The sequence below is a fragment of the Schistocerca nitens genome, chromosome 8 (assembly GCF_023898315.1).
Source record: "Schistocerca nitens isolate TAMUIC-IGC-003100 chromosome 8, iqSchNite1.1, whole genome shotgun sequence".
Classification (NCBI taxonomy): Eukaryota; Metazoa; Arthropoda; class Insecta; order Orthoptera; family Acrididae; genus Schistocerca; species Schistocerca nitens.
In genome coordinates, this window is record NC_064621.1 from 14443693 (window position 1) to 14460328 (window position 16636).

The following is a 16636-nucleotide window of genomic DNA, read 5'->3' on the forward strand; positions in this document are numbered from 1 at the left end:
ATTACTGCTGACAGATACATATAAAATTAAAAGAGACCCACTTCTCTAGCTTTTGGAACTAACAGTTCCTTCATCAGGGAGAACAGATGGATAGCTTGGGGAAGGTTAAAATGGAAGGGCAGATCACTCAGCTCCCAGAATGACAGAGATTCAGCAGTAGTGAGGATGAGGGTAGACAAAGTCCTTTGCTTGAAAACTTGTCTTTACTTGGTGATTGTCTTTATTCATCCAACTCATTCTTCTATGCATGAAGAGAAAAGTCAGTGAGATAGGAGACAACAAACATGTTGTGGTAGGGTAATGATGGGGCTATGATGGGTATGAAGCAGGAAAGTGATAACTCAAGATGAAGCATGGCAGATGGGGAAAGAAAGGAATGATATCTTTGGAGCAGAGATGAAAGATATTAATTTAGTAAGTACATGGCAAGCACCACATTAAAGGTGATGCCTGATGAAATGAAAAGTTAAGACTACAAATGTGGAAGTTAAAGCATGTCAGACAACTACAAAATATAAAATAACAGACAAATGTACTCATTTTATTTTTTCTTGAGTCAGACTGACAATCAAATCATGAAACAGATAATATAGACTGGAAAAATTCAACATGTATGGTGAACACATATCTTCATACCACTCGTGTCTAGATCTTTGTAACCTCCAAGGCATGTGGGGTGGCATGAATGAACCATCTTCTGTACAGGATGTTGGGCACAGCAGGCACTGAAGCATTAGGCTTGTGGTTTGAGTTTATCTACACTCACAGGATGGATCATCAACATTAAATATCTATTTCTTCATACTATCTTTAGATCTTCCAGTCTGGATCATAATGTGTTCAGCAATGTCCAACAACCAGCTTTCATTGCGTCCAGAAGGGTAGCTGATCAGCTGCTAGAATCTGTCTGCAGAGGGGAGGCATTCTGTCCTTCCACTCTTCCGTACCTGTCTTCTCAGTAGGCATACGAGCTTCTTAAATGATCACAGGAAGTTCTTGCTGGACATCGTTCATGCGGCAGGTAGGACTGCTCACTTTTCTACCCACTTGATGTGGCTCCTTATCAGTAGCAACTTCTCTGAATACAGAAGGCGGCACTATTGAAGCGAGGTAATAATGTTTGTCAGTTGGAGCAGGCTTGAAGAAATCTGTAATAGCCTCCATGTTTCATTGAGTGCCTCACCAGATGGAACATTTCCAGAGTCCTGTATTCTATATACTGTGCAGCAAGCTCAATTATAAGACAAATGAATGAGAAGGAGGAATAAAAGGTAGAACCAGTGATCTGTATTGCATCGGAAAGGCATATTGTCCAGCAGAAAGTGCAATGCCATTGCCTGTGGGTGGATTGTTGTAGGATGTAAGCCTCATTTCAAGCCAGACAATTTGTGAATCACAACATTTTGTGTGGAGCTTTTCTTTTTGTTGTTCTTACAATGGTTTTTGACTGTAACGAGTTCTAACAAGCATTACCCCTATGTATTTTGGAGGATGACAATGATGTTAACAGGTTCCTGACCATACTACATATAGCTCATGGTGAGCTTATTTGCTACATAGTTGGAATGTAAGGACATGTCCTTGAATTGGTTAAGCTTGGCTGGTTCTGATTATAGCACACTGATAAATGTCTGAGTGCAGTTGTCAGATTTATCTCCACAGTGTTGAAGCTTTTGTTTTGCATAGCAAAAGGTAGGTCATTTGCATACAGAAAGCTTCTTGTAACTGGAATCAGCACTTGGACATTGGTATAGTTGTCAGAAAGAACAGGAATACTTTCCTGAGGTAGTCCATTTTTCTGTGCTCTCCAGTGACCACAGTGCACTTGGAAGTGAAGAGAGTAATAAGCAGAGTAAGATAGAAGTCCTTCATCAGGTTGTACAATTTCATATGTAGTAATCAGAAATTGGCAGTGTCACATGCTGTTGTTAGATTCACAAAAGTCACACCAGTAACATGACAAGTATCAAACTCGCCCTACATGAACCAAAGAAGATTCAAGAGCTACTCTGTACAGCTTTCCCTGGGTCAAGAACCTGCTTGCACATATATAAGTAAAGGGTCAATTGTAGCTAGGCTTCTATTCAGAATAACATGTTCTAGTAGCTTGTAGAGATGCCTTAAAAGAGTAACTCATGTAAAGTTCTTAGGGTACTTTGATTCCATACCTCCTTTAAGAGAGCTATCACTCTGCCTTTTGCCATGTCTTTGATATTTAGCAGCTGCTCATGCAACTGTTGAAGAGTTGTAGGTTTTATTCTCTTGCTTATGGACTAAATTTCTTTCTATATTTAATTTGGATGTTATCTAATCTAGCTGCCATACTGGCTCTGCTCTCCACGATAGCCTTAGCGAGTTCTTATACCTCAAACAGGAAATAAGACCATCACTCTGCTCTTTTGACATATCTATGCTATTTAGCACCTGATCATGCAGCTGTTGAAGAGTTGTAGGTTCTATTCTCTTGTTGATGGGTTAAAGTTCTTTCTCTGTTTAATTTGGATGTTATCTAATCTAGATGCCATACCAGCACTGCTCTCCATGATAGTCTTATTGAGTTCTGCTATCTAAAATAGGAAATAAGACTATAAGATTCCTTAGGATCATTGTTGAGTATTTTAGGTACATTTTCTTTGTGTTTGACTTTCCCATTCATGAGTTGTATTGTTTGTAACATATCCCAACTGCAGTGATGGTTTAATATTTACTAGACCTAGTTGGATCACTACTGTGACATCTCTCAGCCACAAAGCATGGAGATTGCATGATCCAATTCCTCTATGGATTTTTATACAAGTCTTCCTTTCCAACACTGTTTAGTGACAAGACAAGATGGTTCTCAGTTTCCACTGTCACCTCATCAAATGGATCTTTCTCAAATAGAGTCCTGTGCTTTGTAAACTTAACAGCAAGCTCAATAATAAGACAAATGAATGAGAGGGAGGAAAAAACACAGACTCAGAAGGGAGTGCTGGGTAGGAAAAAGATAGAAGAAAAGAGCCAGAAGGCTTGACACAGACATGGGAAGTGTAGAAAAATGTGGAAAACAAACAGTTTACAGTCTAGGTGTGTGCCTTGAAGGACAAATCCTAACTTTTACAGATCAGGAAAACTGATGTTAGTTGTGAGGATTCCTGATGAGTAATGTGATGTAACAAGTATACTAGTTTCATGTTGCAGAACAGGCCATTAACAATATATTGGGTATCACTATTATGACAGGCACTGGCAAACTTCCTGCAGTTGGGATATACAACAGTTAGGAGTCTGCTTTTCTAATATAGGGCTTCCTATTACCACTCTTTTCTCATTCATCTCACTGAATGAATGTTTTTCTCTGCTACATGTAAGAAAATAGTATTAAGTTAGTAGGGTGTACATGATTACTTCAATGATCAGTTTTTACAAGTGGCAGCCAAGATGTAGAAAGTTTGTTATTTCGCACACAACTGCATTGTGCACTCATTTCTGAATAATGACAAGTGTTTAGTAAAACAGTATATTAAGACTACAGTATCCACTGTGTATATCTGGAGACTCATCTAACATACTGAACTGATTATTTCAGCAGGCTCTGAAGGTACAGAGTTCAGAAATCATGTTCACAAAATTTCACATTCTTCAAAAATCATAGACCTGATTGTGCCATGTGGAACTAAAAGGATTAATTAATTCTAATATGGAACATTGTTAACTTAAGTTCATGCACAGAGGCAAGCAAGATGCATACATAAATATGGCAAAACAGAGAATGCCAAATAAGCATATGTTAATGAAACATGCTATATTTTGGTACATTTATTCTTCCACAGCTACTTTGGTAGTGTTATACTGAAATACTTCTTACAGAATGCTAAAAAAATAGTGGTTATGATGGCATCATTTAAATGCACCACAATAAAAAAAACGTGCTTTTAACTCTATAAATGATTTTTGGAAGATTGCTGAAATGGCTAAAGGTCAACCAATAGGTTCCTGTAATGAGATAGAACAGCTGTTATGTTATATAAGAAATAATATCCACAGTTATCCAGCATTTTTCATGGTGATCTTGAGCAGAAAACTTTCACCAAAGATCACATCACACTCATACACATGAGGGACAGCAGAACTGATCAAAAACTCTGCTTTATATAGCTTAGCCCCACACTGAAAAGGACAGGGATCTGCAGCACCACCATGTAGTAACCTCATTACTCTTTGTACCACCACACACAAGTCTACCAGAAGGGAAGACAGAATCACTTGCAGGAAATGCAGCTACACCTCATCTGTGATCTACTGCAGAAGGAGGACTGGTGCTTTGGGGGATCAACAATAACCATCTACACACATAATAAAGATGAACTGCCACCATGCCACGGGGATTTTCCTTAGCTGACATGCACTGTCTAGATGGATTTTACCACCCCCAAAAATGGTAGCCTCATCTGTGAATAGAATGGATGACAGAAAGCCCACACTATGGTGGTTTGTACTATGAACCAGCAATGAAAATGTCATTGCAGATGCAAGTCTGTAGGTAATAAGGCCTGCACACATTGTGAGTGATACAGATAGTTGCAGCTGTCATGGAGAATGTTCTGTATGGTTGTCTGGCTTAGCCCATGCTGGTGGGCCTATGGACTTACCTTCGCAGCTACGGTTCCGTTGCTGGTTCTTTGCACAAGCCATCGTGGTGCTGGGATTTCTTTCATTCAACCAACTAACAGATAAGACTACCTTTATGAAGGCCAATATTGTTCAACTGTTCAACATCTGTGGGTTACGGATAATCACCATGACACAGTGGCAGTGAACCATCAACATCAGTTCCACCTTCAATGTTTGGGTGGGTATTATTGGTGCCTCATGAAACCAGTCATGCCTCCCATAATGCCTCACAGGCAAGTATTTCTTGCAAGTGAACCTGCCTCTCCTGTTTGAAGACTTGCCTTTGGAGGTAAGCAGGGTAATGTTACTACATGATAGGGTTCCAGATCACTGCTCTTTTGAGTACAGACATAGCATTTCCACTTGCTTGGTGAGTTCTCATGTGGTTTTCAAACACTGAAACTGACACTGTCAAATATCTTTTATCTCCAACTTCAAGTGGATGCACCTCCCTTGGAACACACATCTGACCCAGGCTTCTCGGTGATTCACTAAAAGTCTCCATTACTTTTCTTTCACACCTTTTCCTTCCCCTTCAACTCTTTTGCCAGAAGAAGGAGCTGCTGGCTATGAAAGCTTGTAACAGTTAAATCCTCGTGTGTATGTGTTCCTCTGCTGCCACTTGGTAAGTAGATTTTTTCATCTACCTATTTACATTCTAATATCAATAATTGATTATTTTCATTATTATATGCATCCTGCTATTTAAAACCAGATACACCATCTTCACTTGCTTTTCTTGTGTGATGCAAAACTGTTCAACAAAGTAAAAAAAAAAAAGTGAGTATCTGAAATGCCATCTCACCACTGTCCATAATGACTTTAGCTAATTTGCTTGAAATTGAGAAAAGCACACTTTTCACACGAAACAGAATACACATTTGAGATTTTCTTGATCCACAGTTACTAATACACACTCCTACTTCAAGTCTACAGTATATGGCACTGTTTAAGCCTTAAAGGACTAGTCCAATTAATGCAATATATAACAAGACATTTATATTTTTAGTCCAATTTATGCAATGTATACCTATGCATTCATATGTTACTGTGCACAATCAACATCAGAATGGGTATAATGCAACTGCTAAGTACTCCTTACATTAACAAAATTTTCCATCATCTGTATGTAATACTTAGGCAGTCAACATTTTCTTTACTTCTGTTAATCTGTTTACTACATGAAACTACATAACTATGCTCTATCCTCTTCACAGTCTCATTATTTGCATTCTCAATGTCCATGTCATTCTCTTAATAACATCATCCCATACATTAATAAGGTGTGCAACAATATTTATAGAGATTTAGCAATGAGAACATTAGATTATTAAAATGGTAAACTGTTGTAACAGGTTATCTAGCATTTAATTACAAACTGACAGTTCCACTACTTTTTCCAGCTAAGCAGCAATGCAGCAGGTGCTTTAGCAGCAAAACCATTGTGTACATACATGTCATAATAATCTGAAATAAATCTGTATCTACTGATTGGAATCCAAACTTTTTTGTGAGTTATGCTAATGTCAGTTTGTGCATATATCTAGTTTACTTCTATCAAAGCTCAGTTATCTTCAGTCACATTGACCAAGCATTAGCAAATGACTTGGCAAATGTTTACCTTGGCGTGATTCCCTACGTTTCTTGGCTTTCAGAGGCTCTTCTAGCCCTTCCATTCCCTCTTCCTCTTCACGTTCAATGGATATTGAACGTTGTCTAAGGTTTGATTTGTTGTTAAGTGGAACTTTAGTGTTTTTAATGAAAGAAAAAGAAAGGAGGAAAGAAAACAGATAAAATAACATATATGTTTCTTTTTTGGACAATCACAGAAATGGTACTAGAAATAAAAGCATACAAAATCTTCTCAACTTTTTCAATTTATAAAAACAAAAACAACACACAGGTTCAGAGAAGACTGGTTACTATCATGCAAATCACATCTGAAGCTCACACAGAAAGCTTACATAAATGTGGGTAGGTTGTAATACGCAACAGAGGGTTGAACTGTTTGAAGTACTTTACTTAAAGTCAGGAAGATACCATGCTAGACAGACAAATATATCTATGCTGTTATGGATTCTTCAGAAAAGCATATATCAGTAAAGTGAATCTCACAAATCTGAAGCCATCCAACACCATTTATACACAATATTACACTGACAGGCATATCTACCAGCAATTACACACCCAAAGTAAAATACAGGCCCACCAGTTAAGCTGTTGGTAGTAAACAAAAAATTCTCCCTGCACAATAAAATGAACATATACACACTTCATGCACAACATACCAGCACATAAAAGCAAGTGTGAACATGTGCAAAGTGTTCCACACACATACATGAACACATTCAGTTTTGGATGATTAATTCTATCAGCTGCACCCCTATAAATTCTCTTACTACATAAATTGTGCTTTACAAAATTCTGTAATCAGAGTTGAAATCTGAGTGTTTGTGATTTTCAAAGAAGACTTTGAATTTAAATGATACATAGACATGTGTAAACCTCCTCTTTTCTCATCAACAATTTCATAAGACAACAATGTGGAATTTTTTTCACTGCACATAGGAACTGGAAACAGTACAAAATAAAAAAAAGTTACAATAGAAATGAGATCTCAAATAGCTGTATTTAATAAAGTATCATCCCAAAAGAGTACATATGGAATGCAAGAAATGTGACATTCTGCACCCTTCACATAAAAAAAAAATCCCTTCTTTGGCAGCTAAGGAGAGAAAGGATTAAAAGGATTTGGCATGGAAAACTATAAAAAATTATGATTTAGATATGAATATTGTGTTAAGAGATGTCTGAGTTGCTGGTTCAAAAGAAAATAATGATCAAGAGGATCATAAAATATAACTGACTTCACTATTTCTGTACCTTCTCTCTATATTCTGGCTTCTCACTGATTTTGGTCAGCAATGTTCTTTATGTTCCACCTGTATTTGCTCTTATTAAGGGCACAGAAAATGTACATAAACAGAGAGGTAGACAGGTAAAGAGTGAGATACAAAAAGAACAAATGAGACCACTAATGTAGTAATAGTTAGGGGCCTCTTTTATAAATATTACTATGATGACTTGGATTCCATGGAAAAACAAAAGTCTGGAGGAACCATGTTGATATGTAATGACTGTATGACTGTACAATTGTCCATACCATGTGCTGGGGCCCACATCTGCTTAAAAGTATTGAGATCAGCTGACTTCATTGGGCAAGGAAAGAACTCTGATACCTGTAGGAGGATCCTTGAACCATTTTGTTTAAATTGGGGCAATGCACTTTTGTACTGAATATACAGGTTTCCAGTAGAGTACTGCAGGTGAACAAATGGATGCAAACTACCTGCAAGGCACGATAACAGACAGATAATTTGAAAATTAATGAGATATTTCTCATATAAGTGTAGCACATGATTGGTTAAAAGGATATACCAGAGTTCAGTTGTATTTTTGATGTATTTGTACATCAATATCACTGGGTACCAAAGGTATGGTAACCCATCAGTCAGGCCAATATTTATGATTTATGCTTCAAGTTTTGAATGCAATCCCTCCAGCACACAAATTCATCTCTGTTACCTGTTGTTTGTTTCACGCTGGCCTTAAAAGAAACTACTTGTTTAAGGTATTGGAGTCTGAGAAATTTCCATTTTGCTCTGTGCTCTATTTATGCACACAGAACACAATAATGAAGATGGCTTGTAAAGGATGTTTTCACCAAGAAGATTTTCAAGTGCCTGTAATATCCTAAGAAGGAGTATATTAGTTACTTATGAAATGAACCACATAATAATATTACCTTCCTCTTATTCTTTCTTCTTAAGGGATGATGTGTTGCAGTAGGATTAGAGCCATGACACTTGTTCCTCAATTAGATAAATTTTAGGTAATTTTCTTCGCATTTCTACAAGTGAGTGTGAATGTGAACTAATCATTTTTCTACAGTGATTATGTAAAAAAACTACAATTCAATTCAGGACAGCCATAGATGAACCATTATGTGTGTTTAAACTTGTGAATCAACAGTTTAAAGCTCTCATACCCGTTATGGCCTGTATTTATCTACTGTGATAGATGAAACATCAAACAACTGACAGTGTAGCAGATGGCATTGTTTCTCAAAATTGGCACTTTTTTATTTTAGTTTACTAAAATAGTGGGAAATACAGTTTAATATGATTTTCCTTTGCAGATTCATTCAATTAAAAACTGTCAAATTTATGATGTATTATTTGGAAACTATCCTACTCTTTCATGAAATAGTATTTCTGTTTGATTAGCAGAGCTGAGAGATCTTCCCTTGAAATTGTGAGAATGTTTTACACTAAAATAAAAAGAAATCAAATAGCCAGTGACTGAAAATTCCATTCACCAATTGTTTGATACTGTAACATGTTGTCATGGATACTGAACAGAGGACACACAGTAAAAGGCAACAAAGTGCAATATGAAACTGCTTACCTTCATTTGTCTGAGTTGTAACAAATGTCTTTATTAGAGTATCTGTTGTTTGTGTGTACAGTGAGAGAGCGTAACGAAGTGACTGGAGCTCAGGGCTTTTCTCCAAGAATGCTTTTTTCAATCCATTACCACCTGCATGGAAATATAGTTTGATTGTATCCAGTGCCACATCAAGCACAGCACACTGCTTTGGCGAGAGATTCTTCTCGACTTCTTTTGAGATGTCCTAAATGATTCAACATAACAAATTTCTGTATTAGTAGGAATAATGAATATGAGAAAGATGTTCATAAACAAAAAAGTTTGAAGAGAATATAATGGTCACATTTTTAGTCAGTAAAAATCATGAGATTCAATTAATATCAAAGAGACACAGACTGGCAACACTGAAACCAAACTGGAAAAAGCTCTGTTCATTATTATTAATGAGATTTCAGTTCATCATGTATCTACCTTTTATATGTCAGGAGATGGTATCTATCAGTTCATTTTGTCATGGTCCTCAGTTTTATCATTAGATCTGCTTTTGAGCTTAGAGGGTGTAGAAATTCTTGTGTATGTGATTCTGTCACATACGAATCAACCACAAAAGTAATCTGATTTATCATATCTGTTGAAGTGAAATGTTTATATTCATCTCTCTGCTGTCTTTGGTTGGTATCACAAAATAAAATACATTTGTCATGTTATAGCAACTATGTCGTGTGTATACTTTATGTTGTGCCCTTTAGTTCTTTCTTGGATTTTCTGCAATAGGTTATGGACCCAGTACTATTATTATTATGTAGTATTCTGCCTAGTGGCAGGTCCATGTCTTCATACGGAGAATTACTGATTCCACTGTTCCCTGTCTTCAGCTTCTTCCTTCAGTCTGTTATATCTCCTTCCATCTTTCATGTCGTCCAGATGTTTCCTCTGAATTTCCCTTCGATGACATCATGTATGAGTCCCTCATGTCTAAGTACATGTCCAATCCAGTTAGCCTTTCTCTGAAGAATTGTGTGCAGAATACTTCTCTTCTCTCCTACTCTTTGCAGTACATCATCATTTTTTATGTGATCTGTCCACTTGATCTTTTCCATTCTCCTCCAGCACCACATTTCAAAGCTCTCTAAGTATTTGTTTTCCTTCTTTCTCTGCTCCATACAGTGCAATGCTTCAAATGTAGCACTTTATCATTTTTTTCCTCGATGCCAAACTCAACTTGCTGGTCAGCAGAGTCCTCTTCTTGTTGAAAGCAGCTTTGGCCATGGGGATTCTTGCTCGGATTTTGTTGGTGCAGTGGGCATCCTTTGTGATAAAACTTCCCAGGTATTTGAACTGATTCACATTTTTCGATGTTGATTTCCATGCTGTATTTTCTTCCTGTTTCCACCAAATTGTTCCTCATGTGTTGCAGCTGTCTCTGATTTTTAGCGAGCACTACCAGGTCATCTGCATACTTGATGGTGTTGATAAGATGTCCTCCTACTTCGAAGTTTCCGCATTTTTTCAGCGCTTCTCTTGCCAGAATTTCTCCATACAGGTTGAAGAGACTTGGCAACAGACAACATCCTTGTCTCACTCCCCTTCCTATTTCCACATTGTTCGTTTCTCTGTAGTTCAGTCGTACCCTGACCCTTTGTCCCTGGTACAAGTTCTATACAAGTCTCCGATCTCTCCAGTTGATTCCTATTTCCTTAAGGATGTTCATCAATTGACTCTGTCGAAGGCCTTCTGCCAGTCCATAAAACAAGCACAAACTTCTTCATTAATGGCCAAAACTCTCTCTGACAATATGCTCATCATGCCAATGGCATTTCTGGTCCCTTTTCCTTTCCTGAAGCCAAACTGGTCTTCTCCCATGACTTCTTCAATTTTGTTTTCCAACCATCTATTTAGTATTCTTGCAATGATCTTTGCCACATGTGATATCAGACTAATTTTTCTATAATCACTACACTTCTTGGCTTGCTTTTTCTTCTCAAGAGTAGCCATTGTGACATCCAAAATGTCTTCAGGCCATTCTCCAGTTTCATAGATTTTGTTTATGATTTGTGTCAGAACTTTCAAACTTTCATTTCTGATTTCTCTGAGCAAATCCACTGGTATGTCATCATCCCCTGTAGCTTTCCTACTCTTCATGTCCTTTATCACCTTCTCTACTTTCCTTGTCAGCATACTGGGCCCTTTTTCAACTTCGTCAATAAGTTCCTCTGGATCTATGTTGATTTCATCTGGGCCATGTTCTGTATCATATAGTTTCCTTATCTATTCTTCCCATGTTTTCAGCACTTTCACTTGTTCAGTAACCACTTGTCCTCTAGAATCTTCTATTCCGAACATCCTTACACTTTTGTTCTCTCCTTCCCCCAGTTCCTTAGTTTTCTGGTACATAAGGTCATACCTTCCTCTTCTTTGTAGTTCTTCTACTTCATCACACATTTCTTCTAAGTGCTTTTCCTTCGCTTTGTCTGTTTCCCTCCTGTGGGCGTTGTTAAGTCTTCTGTATTCTTCTTCATCAACATTTTTACACTTCCTCCTTTCCTCCATCTTCTCCATCATCTCATTGGTGATCCTGGGTTTTCTCGCTCTCTTTGTTTCCCTCCCAGCTTCACTCTTCAGAGTACTTAACAAAACCATTTTAACATTTTGCCACTGAGCTTCTGCACTTGCACTTGTATTTTTGTGTCCCACTTTGTTAAATTTTTTCTCTAACGATTCTCTTACTGCCAATTATTCTCTCTTAGCTTTTCCAAGTCCCATCTCTGTTTTCTCCTCCCATGCTGTCGGATCTTCTTCAGCCTCGTGCTGATATCTGCAACCAAAAGGTTGTGGTCCGTGACGATGTCAGCAGCTGGCGTAGTCTTGGCGTCCTTCAAACTGCCCCTAAACCTTTGTTTGATGAGTATGCAGTCCATTTTAATATCTGTTCACATTTAATGGGCTCTTCCATGTGTACAGTTTACTCTTCCTTTTCTTGAACCAAGTGTTCATCACCACCAAATTATTTCAGTGACAGAATTCCACTAGCATTCCTCCTCTGTTGTTTCTTTTTCCTAATCCATATTGTCCAACAATGTTTGCTTCATTGCCTTGTCCAACCACACTATTCCAGTACCCATGATTAAGGTATTTACTTTTCCTGTTCCTTCAGACGGAATGATGTCTTCTATTTCATTATACATTTTCTCGGCTTCTTCGTCATAATGATATGATGTTGGCATGTACACTTGGACCCAGTACACAATTCAAGAAAGGAATTGGGTATTGCAATTTTACATTTTGTGATGCCAGAAATGCGTTAGCGTATGTTGCATGCTACGCACAGTTCGTACTGTATATACGTGAACAATTGCTGCATGTTTCTCTTGAGGAATTTTTGTGGTTGTAAATCTGAACTGTTTTACAGGACTGCAATGGCTTTTCATGGCATAAAGAAGCTGTGTGGGGCTGAAAATTGGACTATTTGGAAGTTACCAGTACGAAATTTATTACATGCGTCAGACGGTGCATATGAAGTGTGTATTGGTGACATAGAAAAACCTGCAGCTTTGCCAGTGGATGCAACATTGGCACAAATAGATGTGTTTATTGCTGCACTAAAAACATGGGACAAATCTGATTGTGCAGCACGTCAGGTTATTGTTAGAACTGTAGAAGCAAACATCATGGCGTTGTTGGTTGCATGTGAGAGTGCACGAGATATGTGGGACAAGCTACATGCTGTGTTTGAACAGCGAAGGACTCTCTGCAAACTTGGCTTGAACGCTTGGGTCAACAAAATAAGCATCATGTCCAACAATTCTTGAAGCAGCATGGTGTTGAAGTTGAAGACTTTGGCAAGGAATTTTGTAAGGCATGTGTTAAGGGGAAGCAGCATCACAGCAGTTTTCAGTTACAACAGCAGCATGCCACACAACCTGGAGAAGTGATTCATGTTGATCTGTGTGGAGCTACTGAGTGTAAATCGCTGGGAGGAGCAGAATATTTTCTTTGCTTCACTTGTGACTTTTCAAGATTATGCATGACATATTTTCTCAAGCAGAAGTCCGAGACTGCAGAGAAGATTACAGAAATGGTGAACATTGTGAAGAATTTTTGTGGTCAACTACCAAAAGCATTTCAATGTGATGGTGATGAGAATTTGATAATACTGAAGTTAAATATTTGATGAAATTAAATGGCATACAACTTGTAATCACAAATCCTTATACTCCAGAGCAGAATGGATGTGCAGAGGCCATTACAGAACAGTTGTGGAACTAGCTTGAACCATGTTGCTAACTCAGGGCCCTGCCTAAGTTTTTGTGGGCAGAAGCAGAAAACACACCTGTTTATGTGTTAAACAGAACTGGTACGAGTTGTGTGGATGAGGTATTCACTGGAAAGGTGATACAGCTAAATAAACTTCATATTTTTGGGGTGAAGTGTTTTGTTCATATTCCGAAGGAAAAGTGAAAGAAATGGGATCCAAAAGGAAAATCAGGAATCTTTGTTGGTTATTGTGATGGCATTGATGGCTTTTGAGTGTGGATTGAATAGGAAAAATGGATTATTCGGAGTAAGGATGTTGCTTTTGAACCTGAGAAAACTGGTAGGACAATGGTGTTACTCCCAAGTGAAACAGGCAATGAAGAATTGAAGAATCATGAAGATGCAAGTGTGTTTAAGGAGCATACAAAAGAAAGTTCTAGTGAAAGAGAATTGAGGATTAGGCAACAACTGAAGAAACCAAAGCGCCTTATTGAAATTATTATGGCTGAAATAAATGAGCCAAAGAATTATTCAGAGGTTATTAATTCTGTAGACCGTGAACACTGGAGAAGAGCAATGGAGGAAGAAATGACTTCATTGAAAGAAAATGCTATGAGGAAACTCTGTCACCAGATCGTAAGCCCATTACAAACTGTTGGGTTTACAGAATTAAGTGTAAGGCTAATGGTAAAATTGATTGCTATAAAGCAAGACTAGTGGTTCGTCATGGATTTTGTCAACAAAAAGGTACTCACTATAACGAATGTTCAGTCCTGTTGCTAGACACGATACAATTAGATCAATTTTGTTTCTGCTAGTGAGCAACTTCAGTTGGCACAATTTGATGAAAAAACTGCTTTTTTGAATGGCTTCTTAAAAGAAGAGATATATGTGGAGCAGTCTTAGGGATTTAGTGATGGAACTGATTGGATATGCAAACTTCATAAAAGTTTATATGGACTAAAACAATTTCCAAAGTGCTGGAACCAATGGTTCAAGGACTTCCTAATAAATCTTGGGCTTGCAGAAAGTAAGGTAGATCCATGTTTGTTCTATCGAGAAAATTGCAATGATAAGTTGATGGTAGTTCTGTGTGTAATGACGGATTAATATCTGCAAGTAAGAAGAAGGATATTGAAGTTTTCCTAAAGGAAATTCAAGATGAGTTTAAAATTACTGTTGAGCCAGTAGGACATTTCTTAAATATTAATATTGTATGCCATGATAATGGATCAATAGAGATTAATCAAGAAAGTTATGCTAAAGGTATTCTTCAATGGTTTAACATGACAGAGGAAAATCCTGTGTCAACTCCAATTGAGCAATATCTGCAGCCAAATGAGTTAACCAGTGATAAACCAACTAATGCTAAATATCGAGAAGCAGTTGGCTTTCTTATGTTTTTAGCTTTTGGTACAAGGCCCGATATAGCATTTGCAGTGAGCTGTGTGTCAAAATTTTTAGAGAATCCTCAAGAAAATCCCTGGTCTGTGGTAAAAAGAATCCTAAAGTATATAAAAGGTTCAGTGTCATTGGGTATAAAATACAATGCTAGTCATGCAAACAGAAGACTGAAGATATATACTGATGCTGATTATGCCAGTGATCCAGCAACCTGATGCTCAGTTAGTGGAGTGGTTGCAAGATTTTGTGGAGGAGCAGTTACTTGGGCTAGCAGGTGGCAACATTGGATATCACTGTCAAAAACAGAGTCAGAGTATGTGGCTGCCAGTGAAGGGGAAAGAGAAGGAATATGGCTATCTAAGCTCTATGAAGAAATTTCACCACTGGAGAGTGTTCCTGTCCTTCTGGTTGATAACACAAGTGCTATTAAACTGGCCAAAAATCCGGACTTTCACAAGAGGTCAAAGCACATTGATGTGCCCATGCCTACACCGGTGAGAAGATTCAGCAGGACCAGTTAGCCATTGAGCACGTACCAGATAATCAGCAAGCTGCAGATATTCTCAGCAAACCATACCCACATGTCCGGCTTAAATATTTAAGATCATTAATTTCAATGTGTTAAATACTGCATTTAGCAAGATAAACATTTAGGGGAAGTGTTGAAGTGAAATGTTTATATTAATCTCTCTGCTGTGTACTATATCTCTGTCTTTGGTTGGTGTCATAAAATAAAATACATGTGTCTTGTAATAGCAATTACATCATGTGCATGCTTTATGTTGTGTCCTTTAGTTCATTCTTGAAGTTTCTGCAAAAATACTGAAAGGAAAATTCTCTTGAGAAAACTATAAAGTTAAGAGGCAGAATTGCTACCCAGTACCTTCATGAGAAATGTCAGTACAGCCAATAGATACCTACAAAAGTACGTACAATATTCTAGCTTTCTGGAGTATAGCTCCTTCCTCAGGTAAGAGAAAGGGATAAATTGGGAAACATTAAAAAGGGAGACCATGTCACTAAGATCCCAGAACAAGAGAGATTCATCTTTGGTGCTGTGATTTCTCCTTATGGTTATCATATTTATCTTTTGATCAGAATAGAAAATTGTAATACCACAAAAGTTATTTCATACATTATTAACACAGAAATACTAAAACTGTAAATCAATTACTTAAAAATATTAATTTTGCTGAACATTCAGTGCAAATCTTTGAATTGTTTAAGCATCTCAAGATACTACACTGTCTTTAGCAAAAAATTATATTCTAAGTTAGTTGCTTTTCAAGGCTGAAGTTAAGTCTGAGTCAGTTGTCAAATATAGTTCTATGGCTAAAAGTAACATTTTGTATTTAAAAGCAAATAAATCAATGTATCTGACAAAAATAGAAGAAATTAATTTATAAGATAACAAAAAAATCACCAATTCCACTTGCAGCATACAAAAATCACGATGACTACAATGGAAACAACAATTCATTTGGTTGGAGTGAATCTTTTGGAAACTAATGATGCAAAAGATACATGAAAATGTGATGGGTTTGTTTGTGAAATAACTTTTCTGCAACTGGTCAAGATTTTCTTTTTATTTATATTTTGCACGATATGCTTTGGGAAATGTTTCCCATTTTCAAGTGTGGTTTCTGTTTCTGTTGTCTTTGGGTTTTCTTGTGATTCAGTTGTTCAGAAACATGCACATATTAAACACCACACACAATTTTCATTGTGTACTGTGCACAGAAAATTGTCTGTGATGTTAAATAGGTGCGAGTTTCTAAACAACTGAATCACAAGAAACCAAAAAAGACAAAAGAATAACACAGTACTTCATATATCAAAACCATATGCATAAATAGCATAGGACACAGAAAGCACA

The 16636-nt window shown here is 37.3% G+C and overlaps 1 protein-coding gene across 1 annotated transcript in view; it reads right to left on the reverse strand.

Moving 5' to 3' along the window:
* The window catches only part of LOC126198608 (protein unc-13 homolog B), a 450615-nt gene that overhangs the window by 83688 nt on the left and 350291 nt on the right, over window positions 1–16636 (reverse strand). Inside the window, exons 19-20 of the mRNA XM_049935061.1 lie at window positions 9121–9346; window positions 6275–6397 (exon numbers count right to left, since the gene is read on the reverse strand). Coding sequence (XP_049791018.1) covers window positions 6275–6397; window positions 9121–9346 — 349 coding nt within the window. The remainder of the gene's footprint in view (window positions 1–6274; window positions 6398–9120; window positions 9347–16636) is intronic.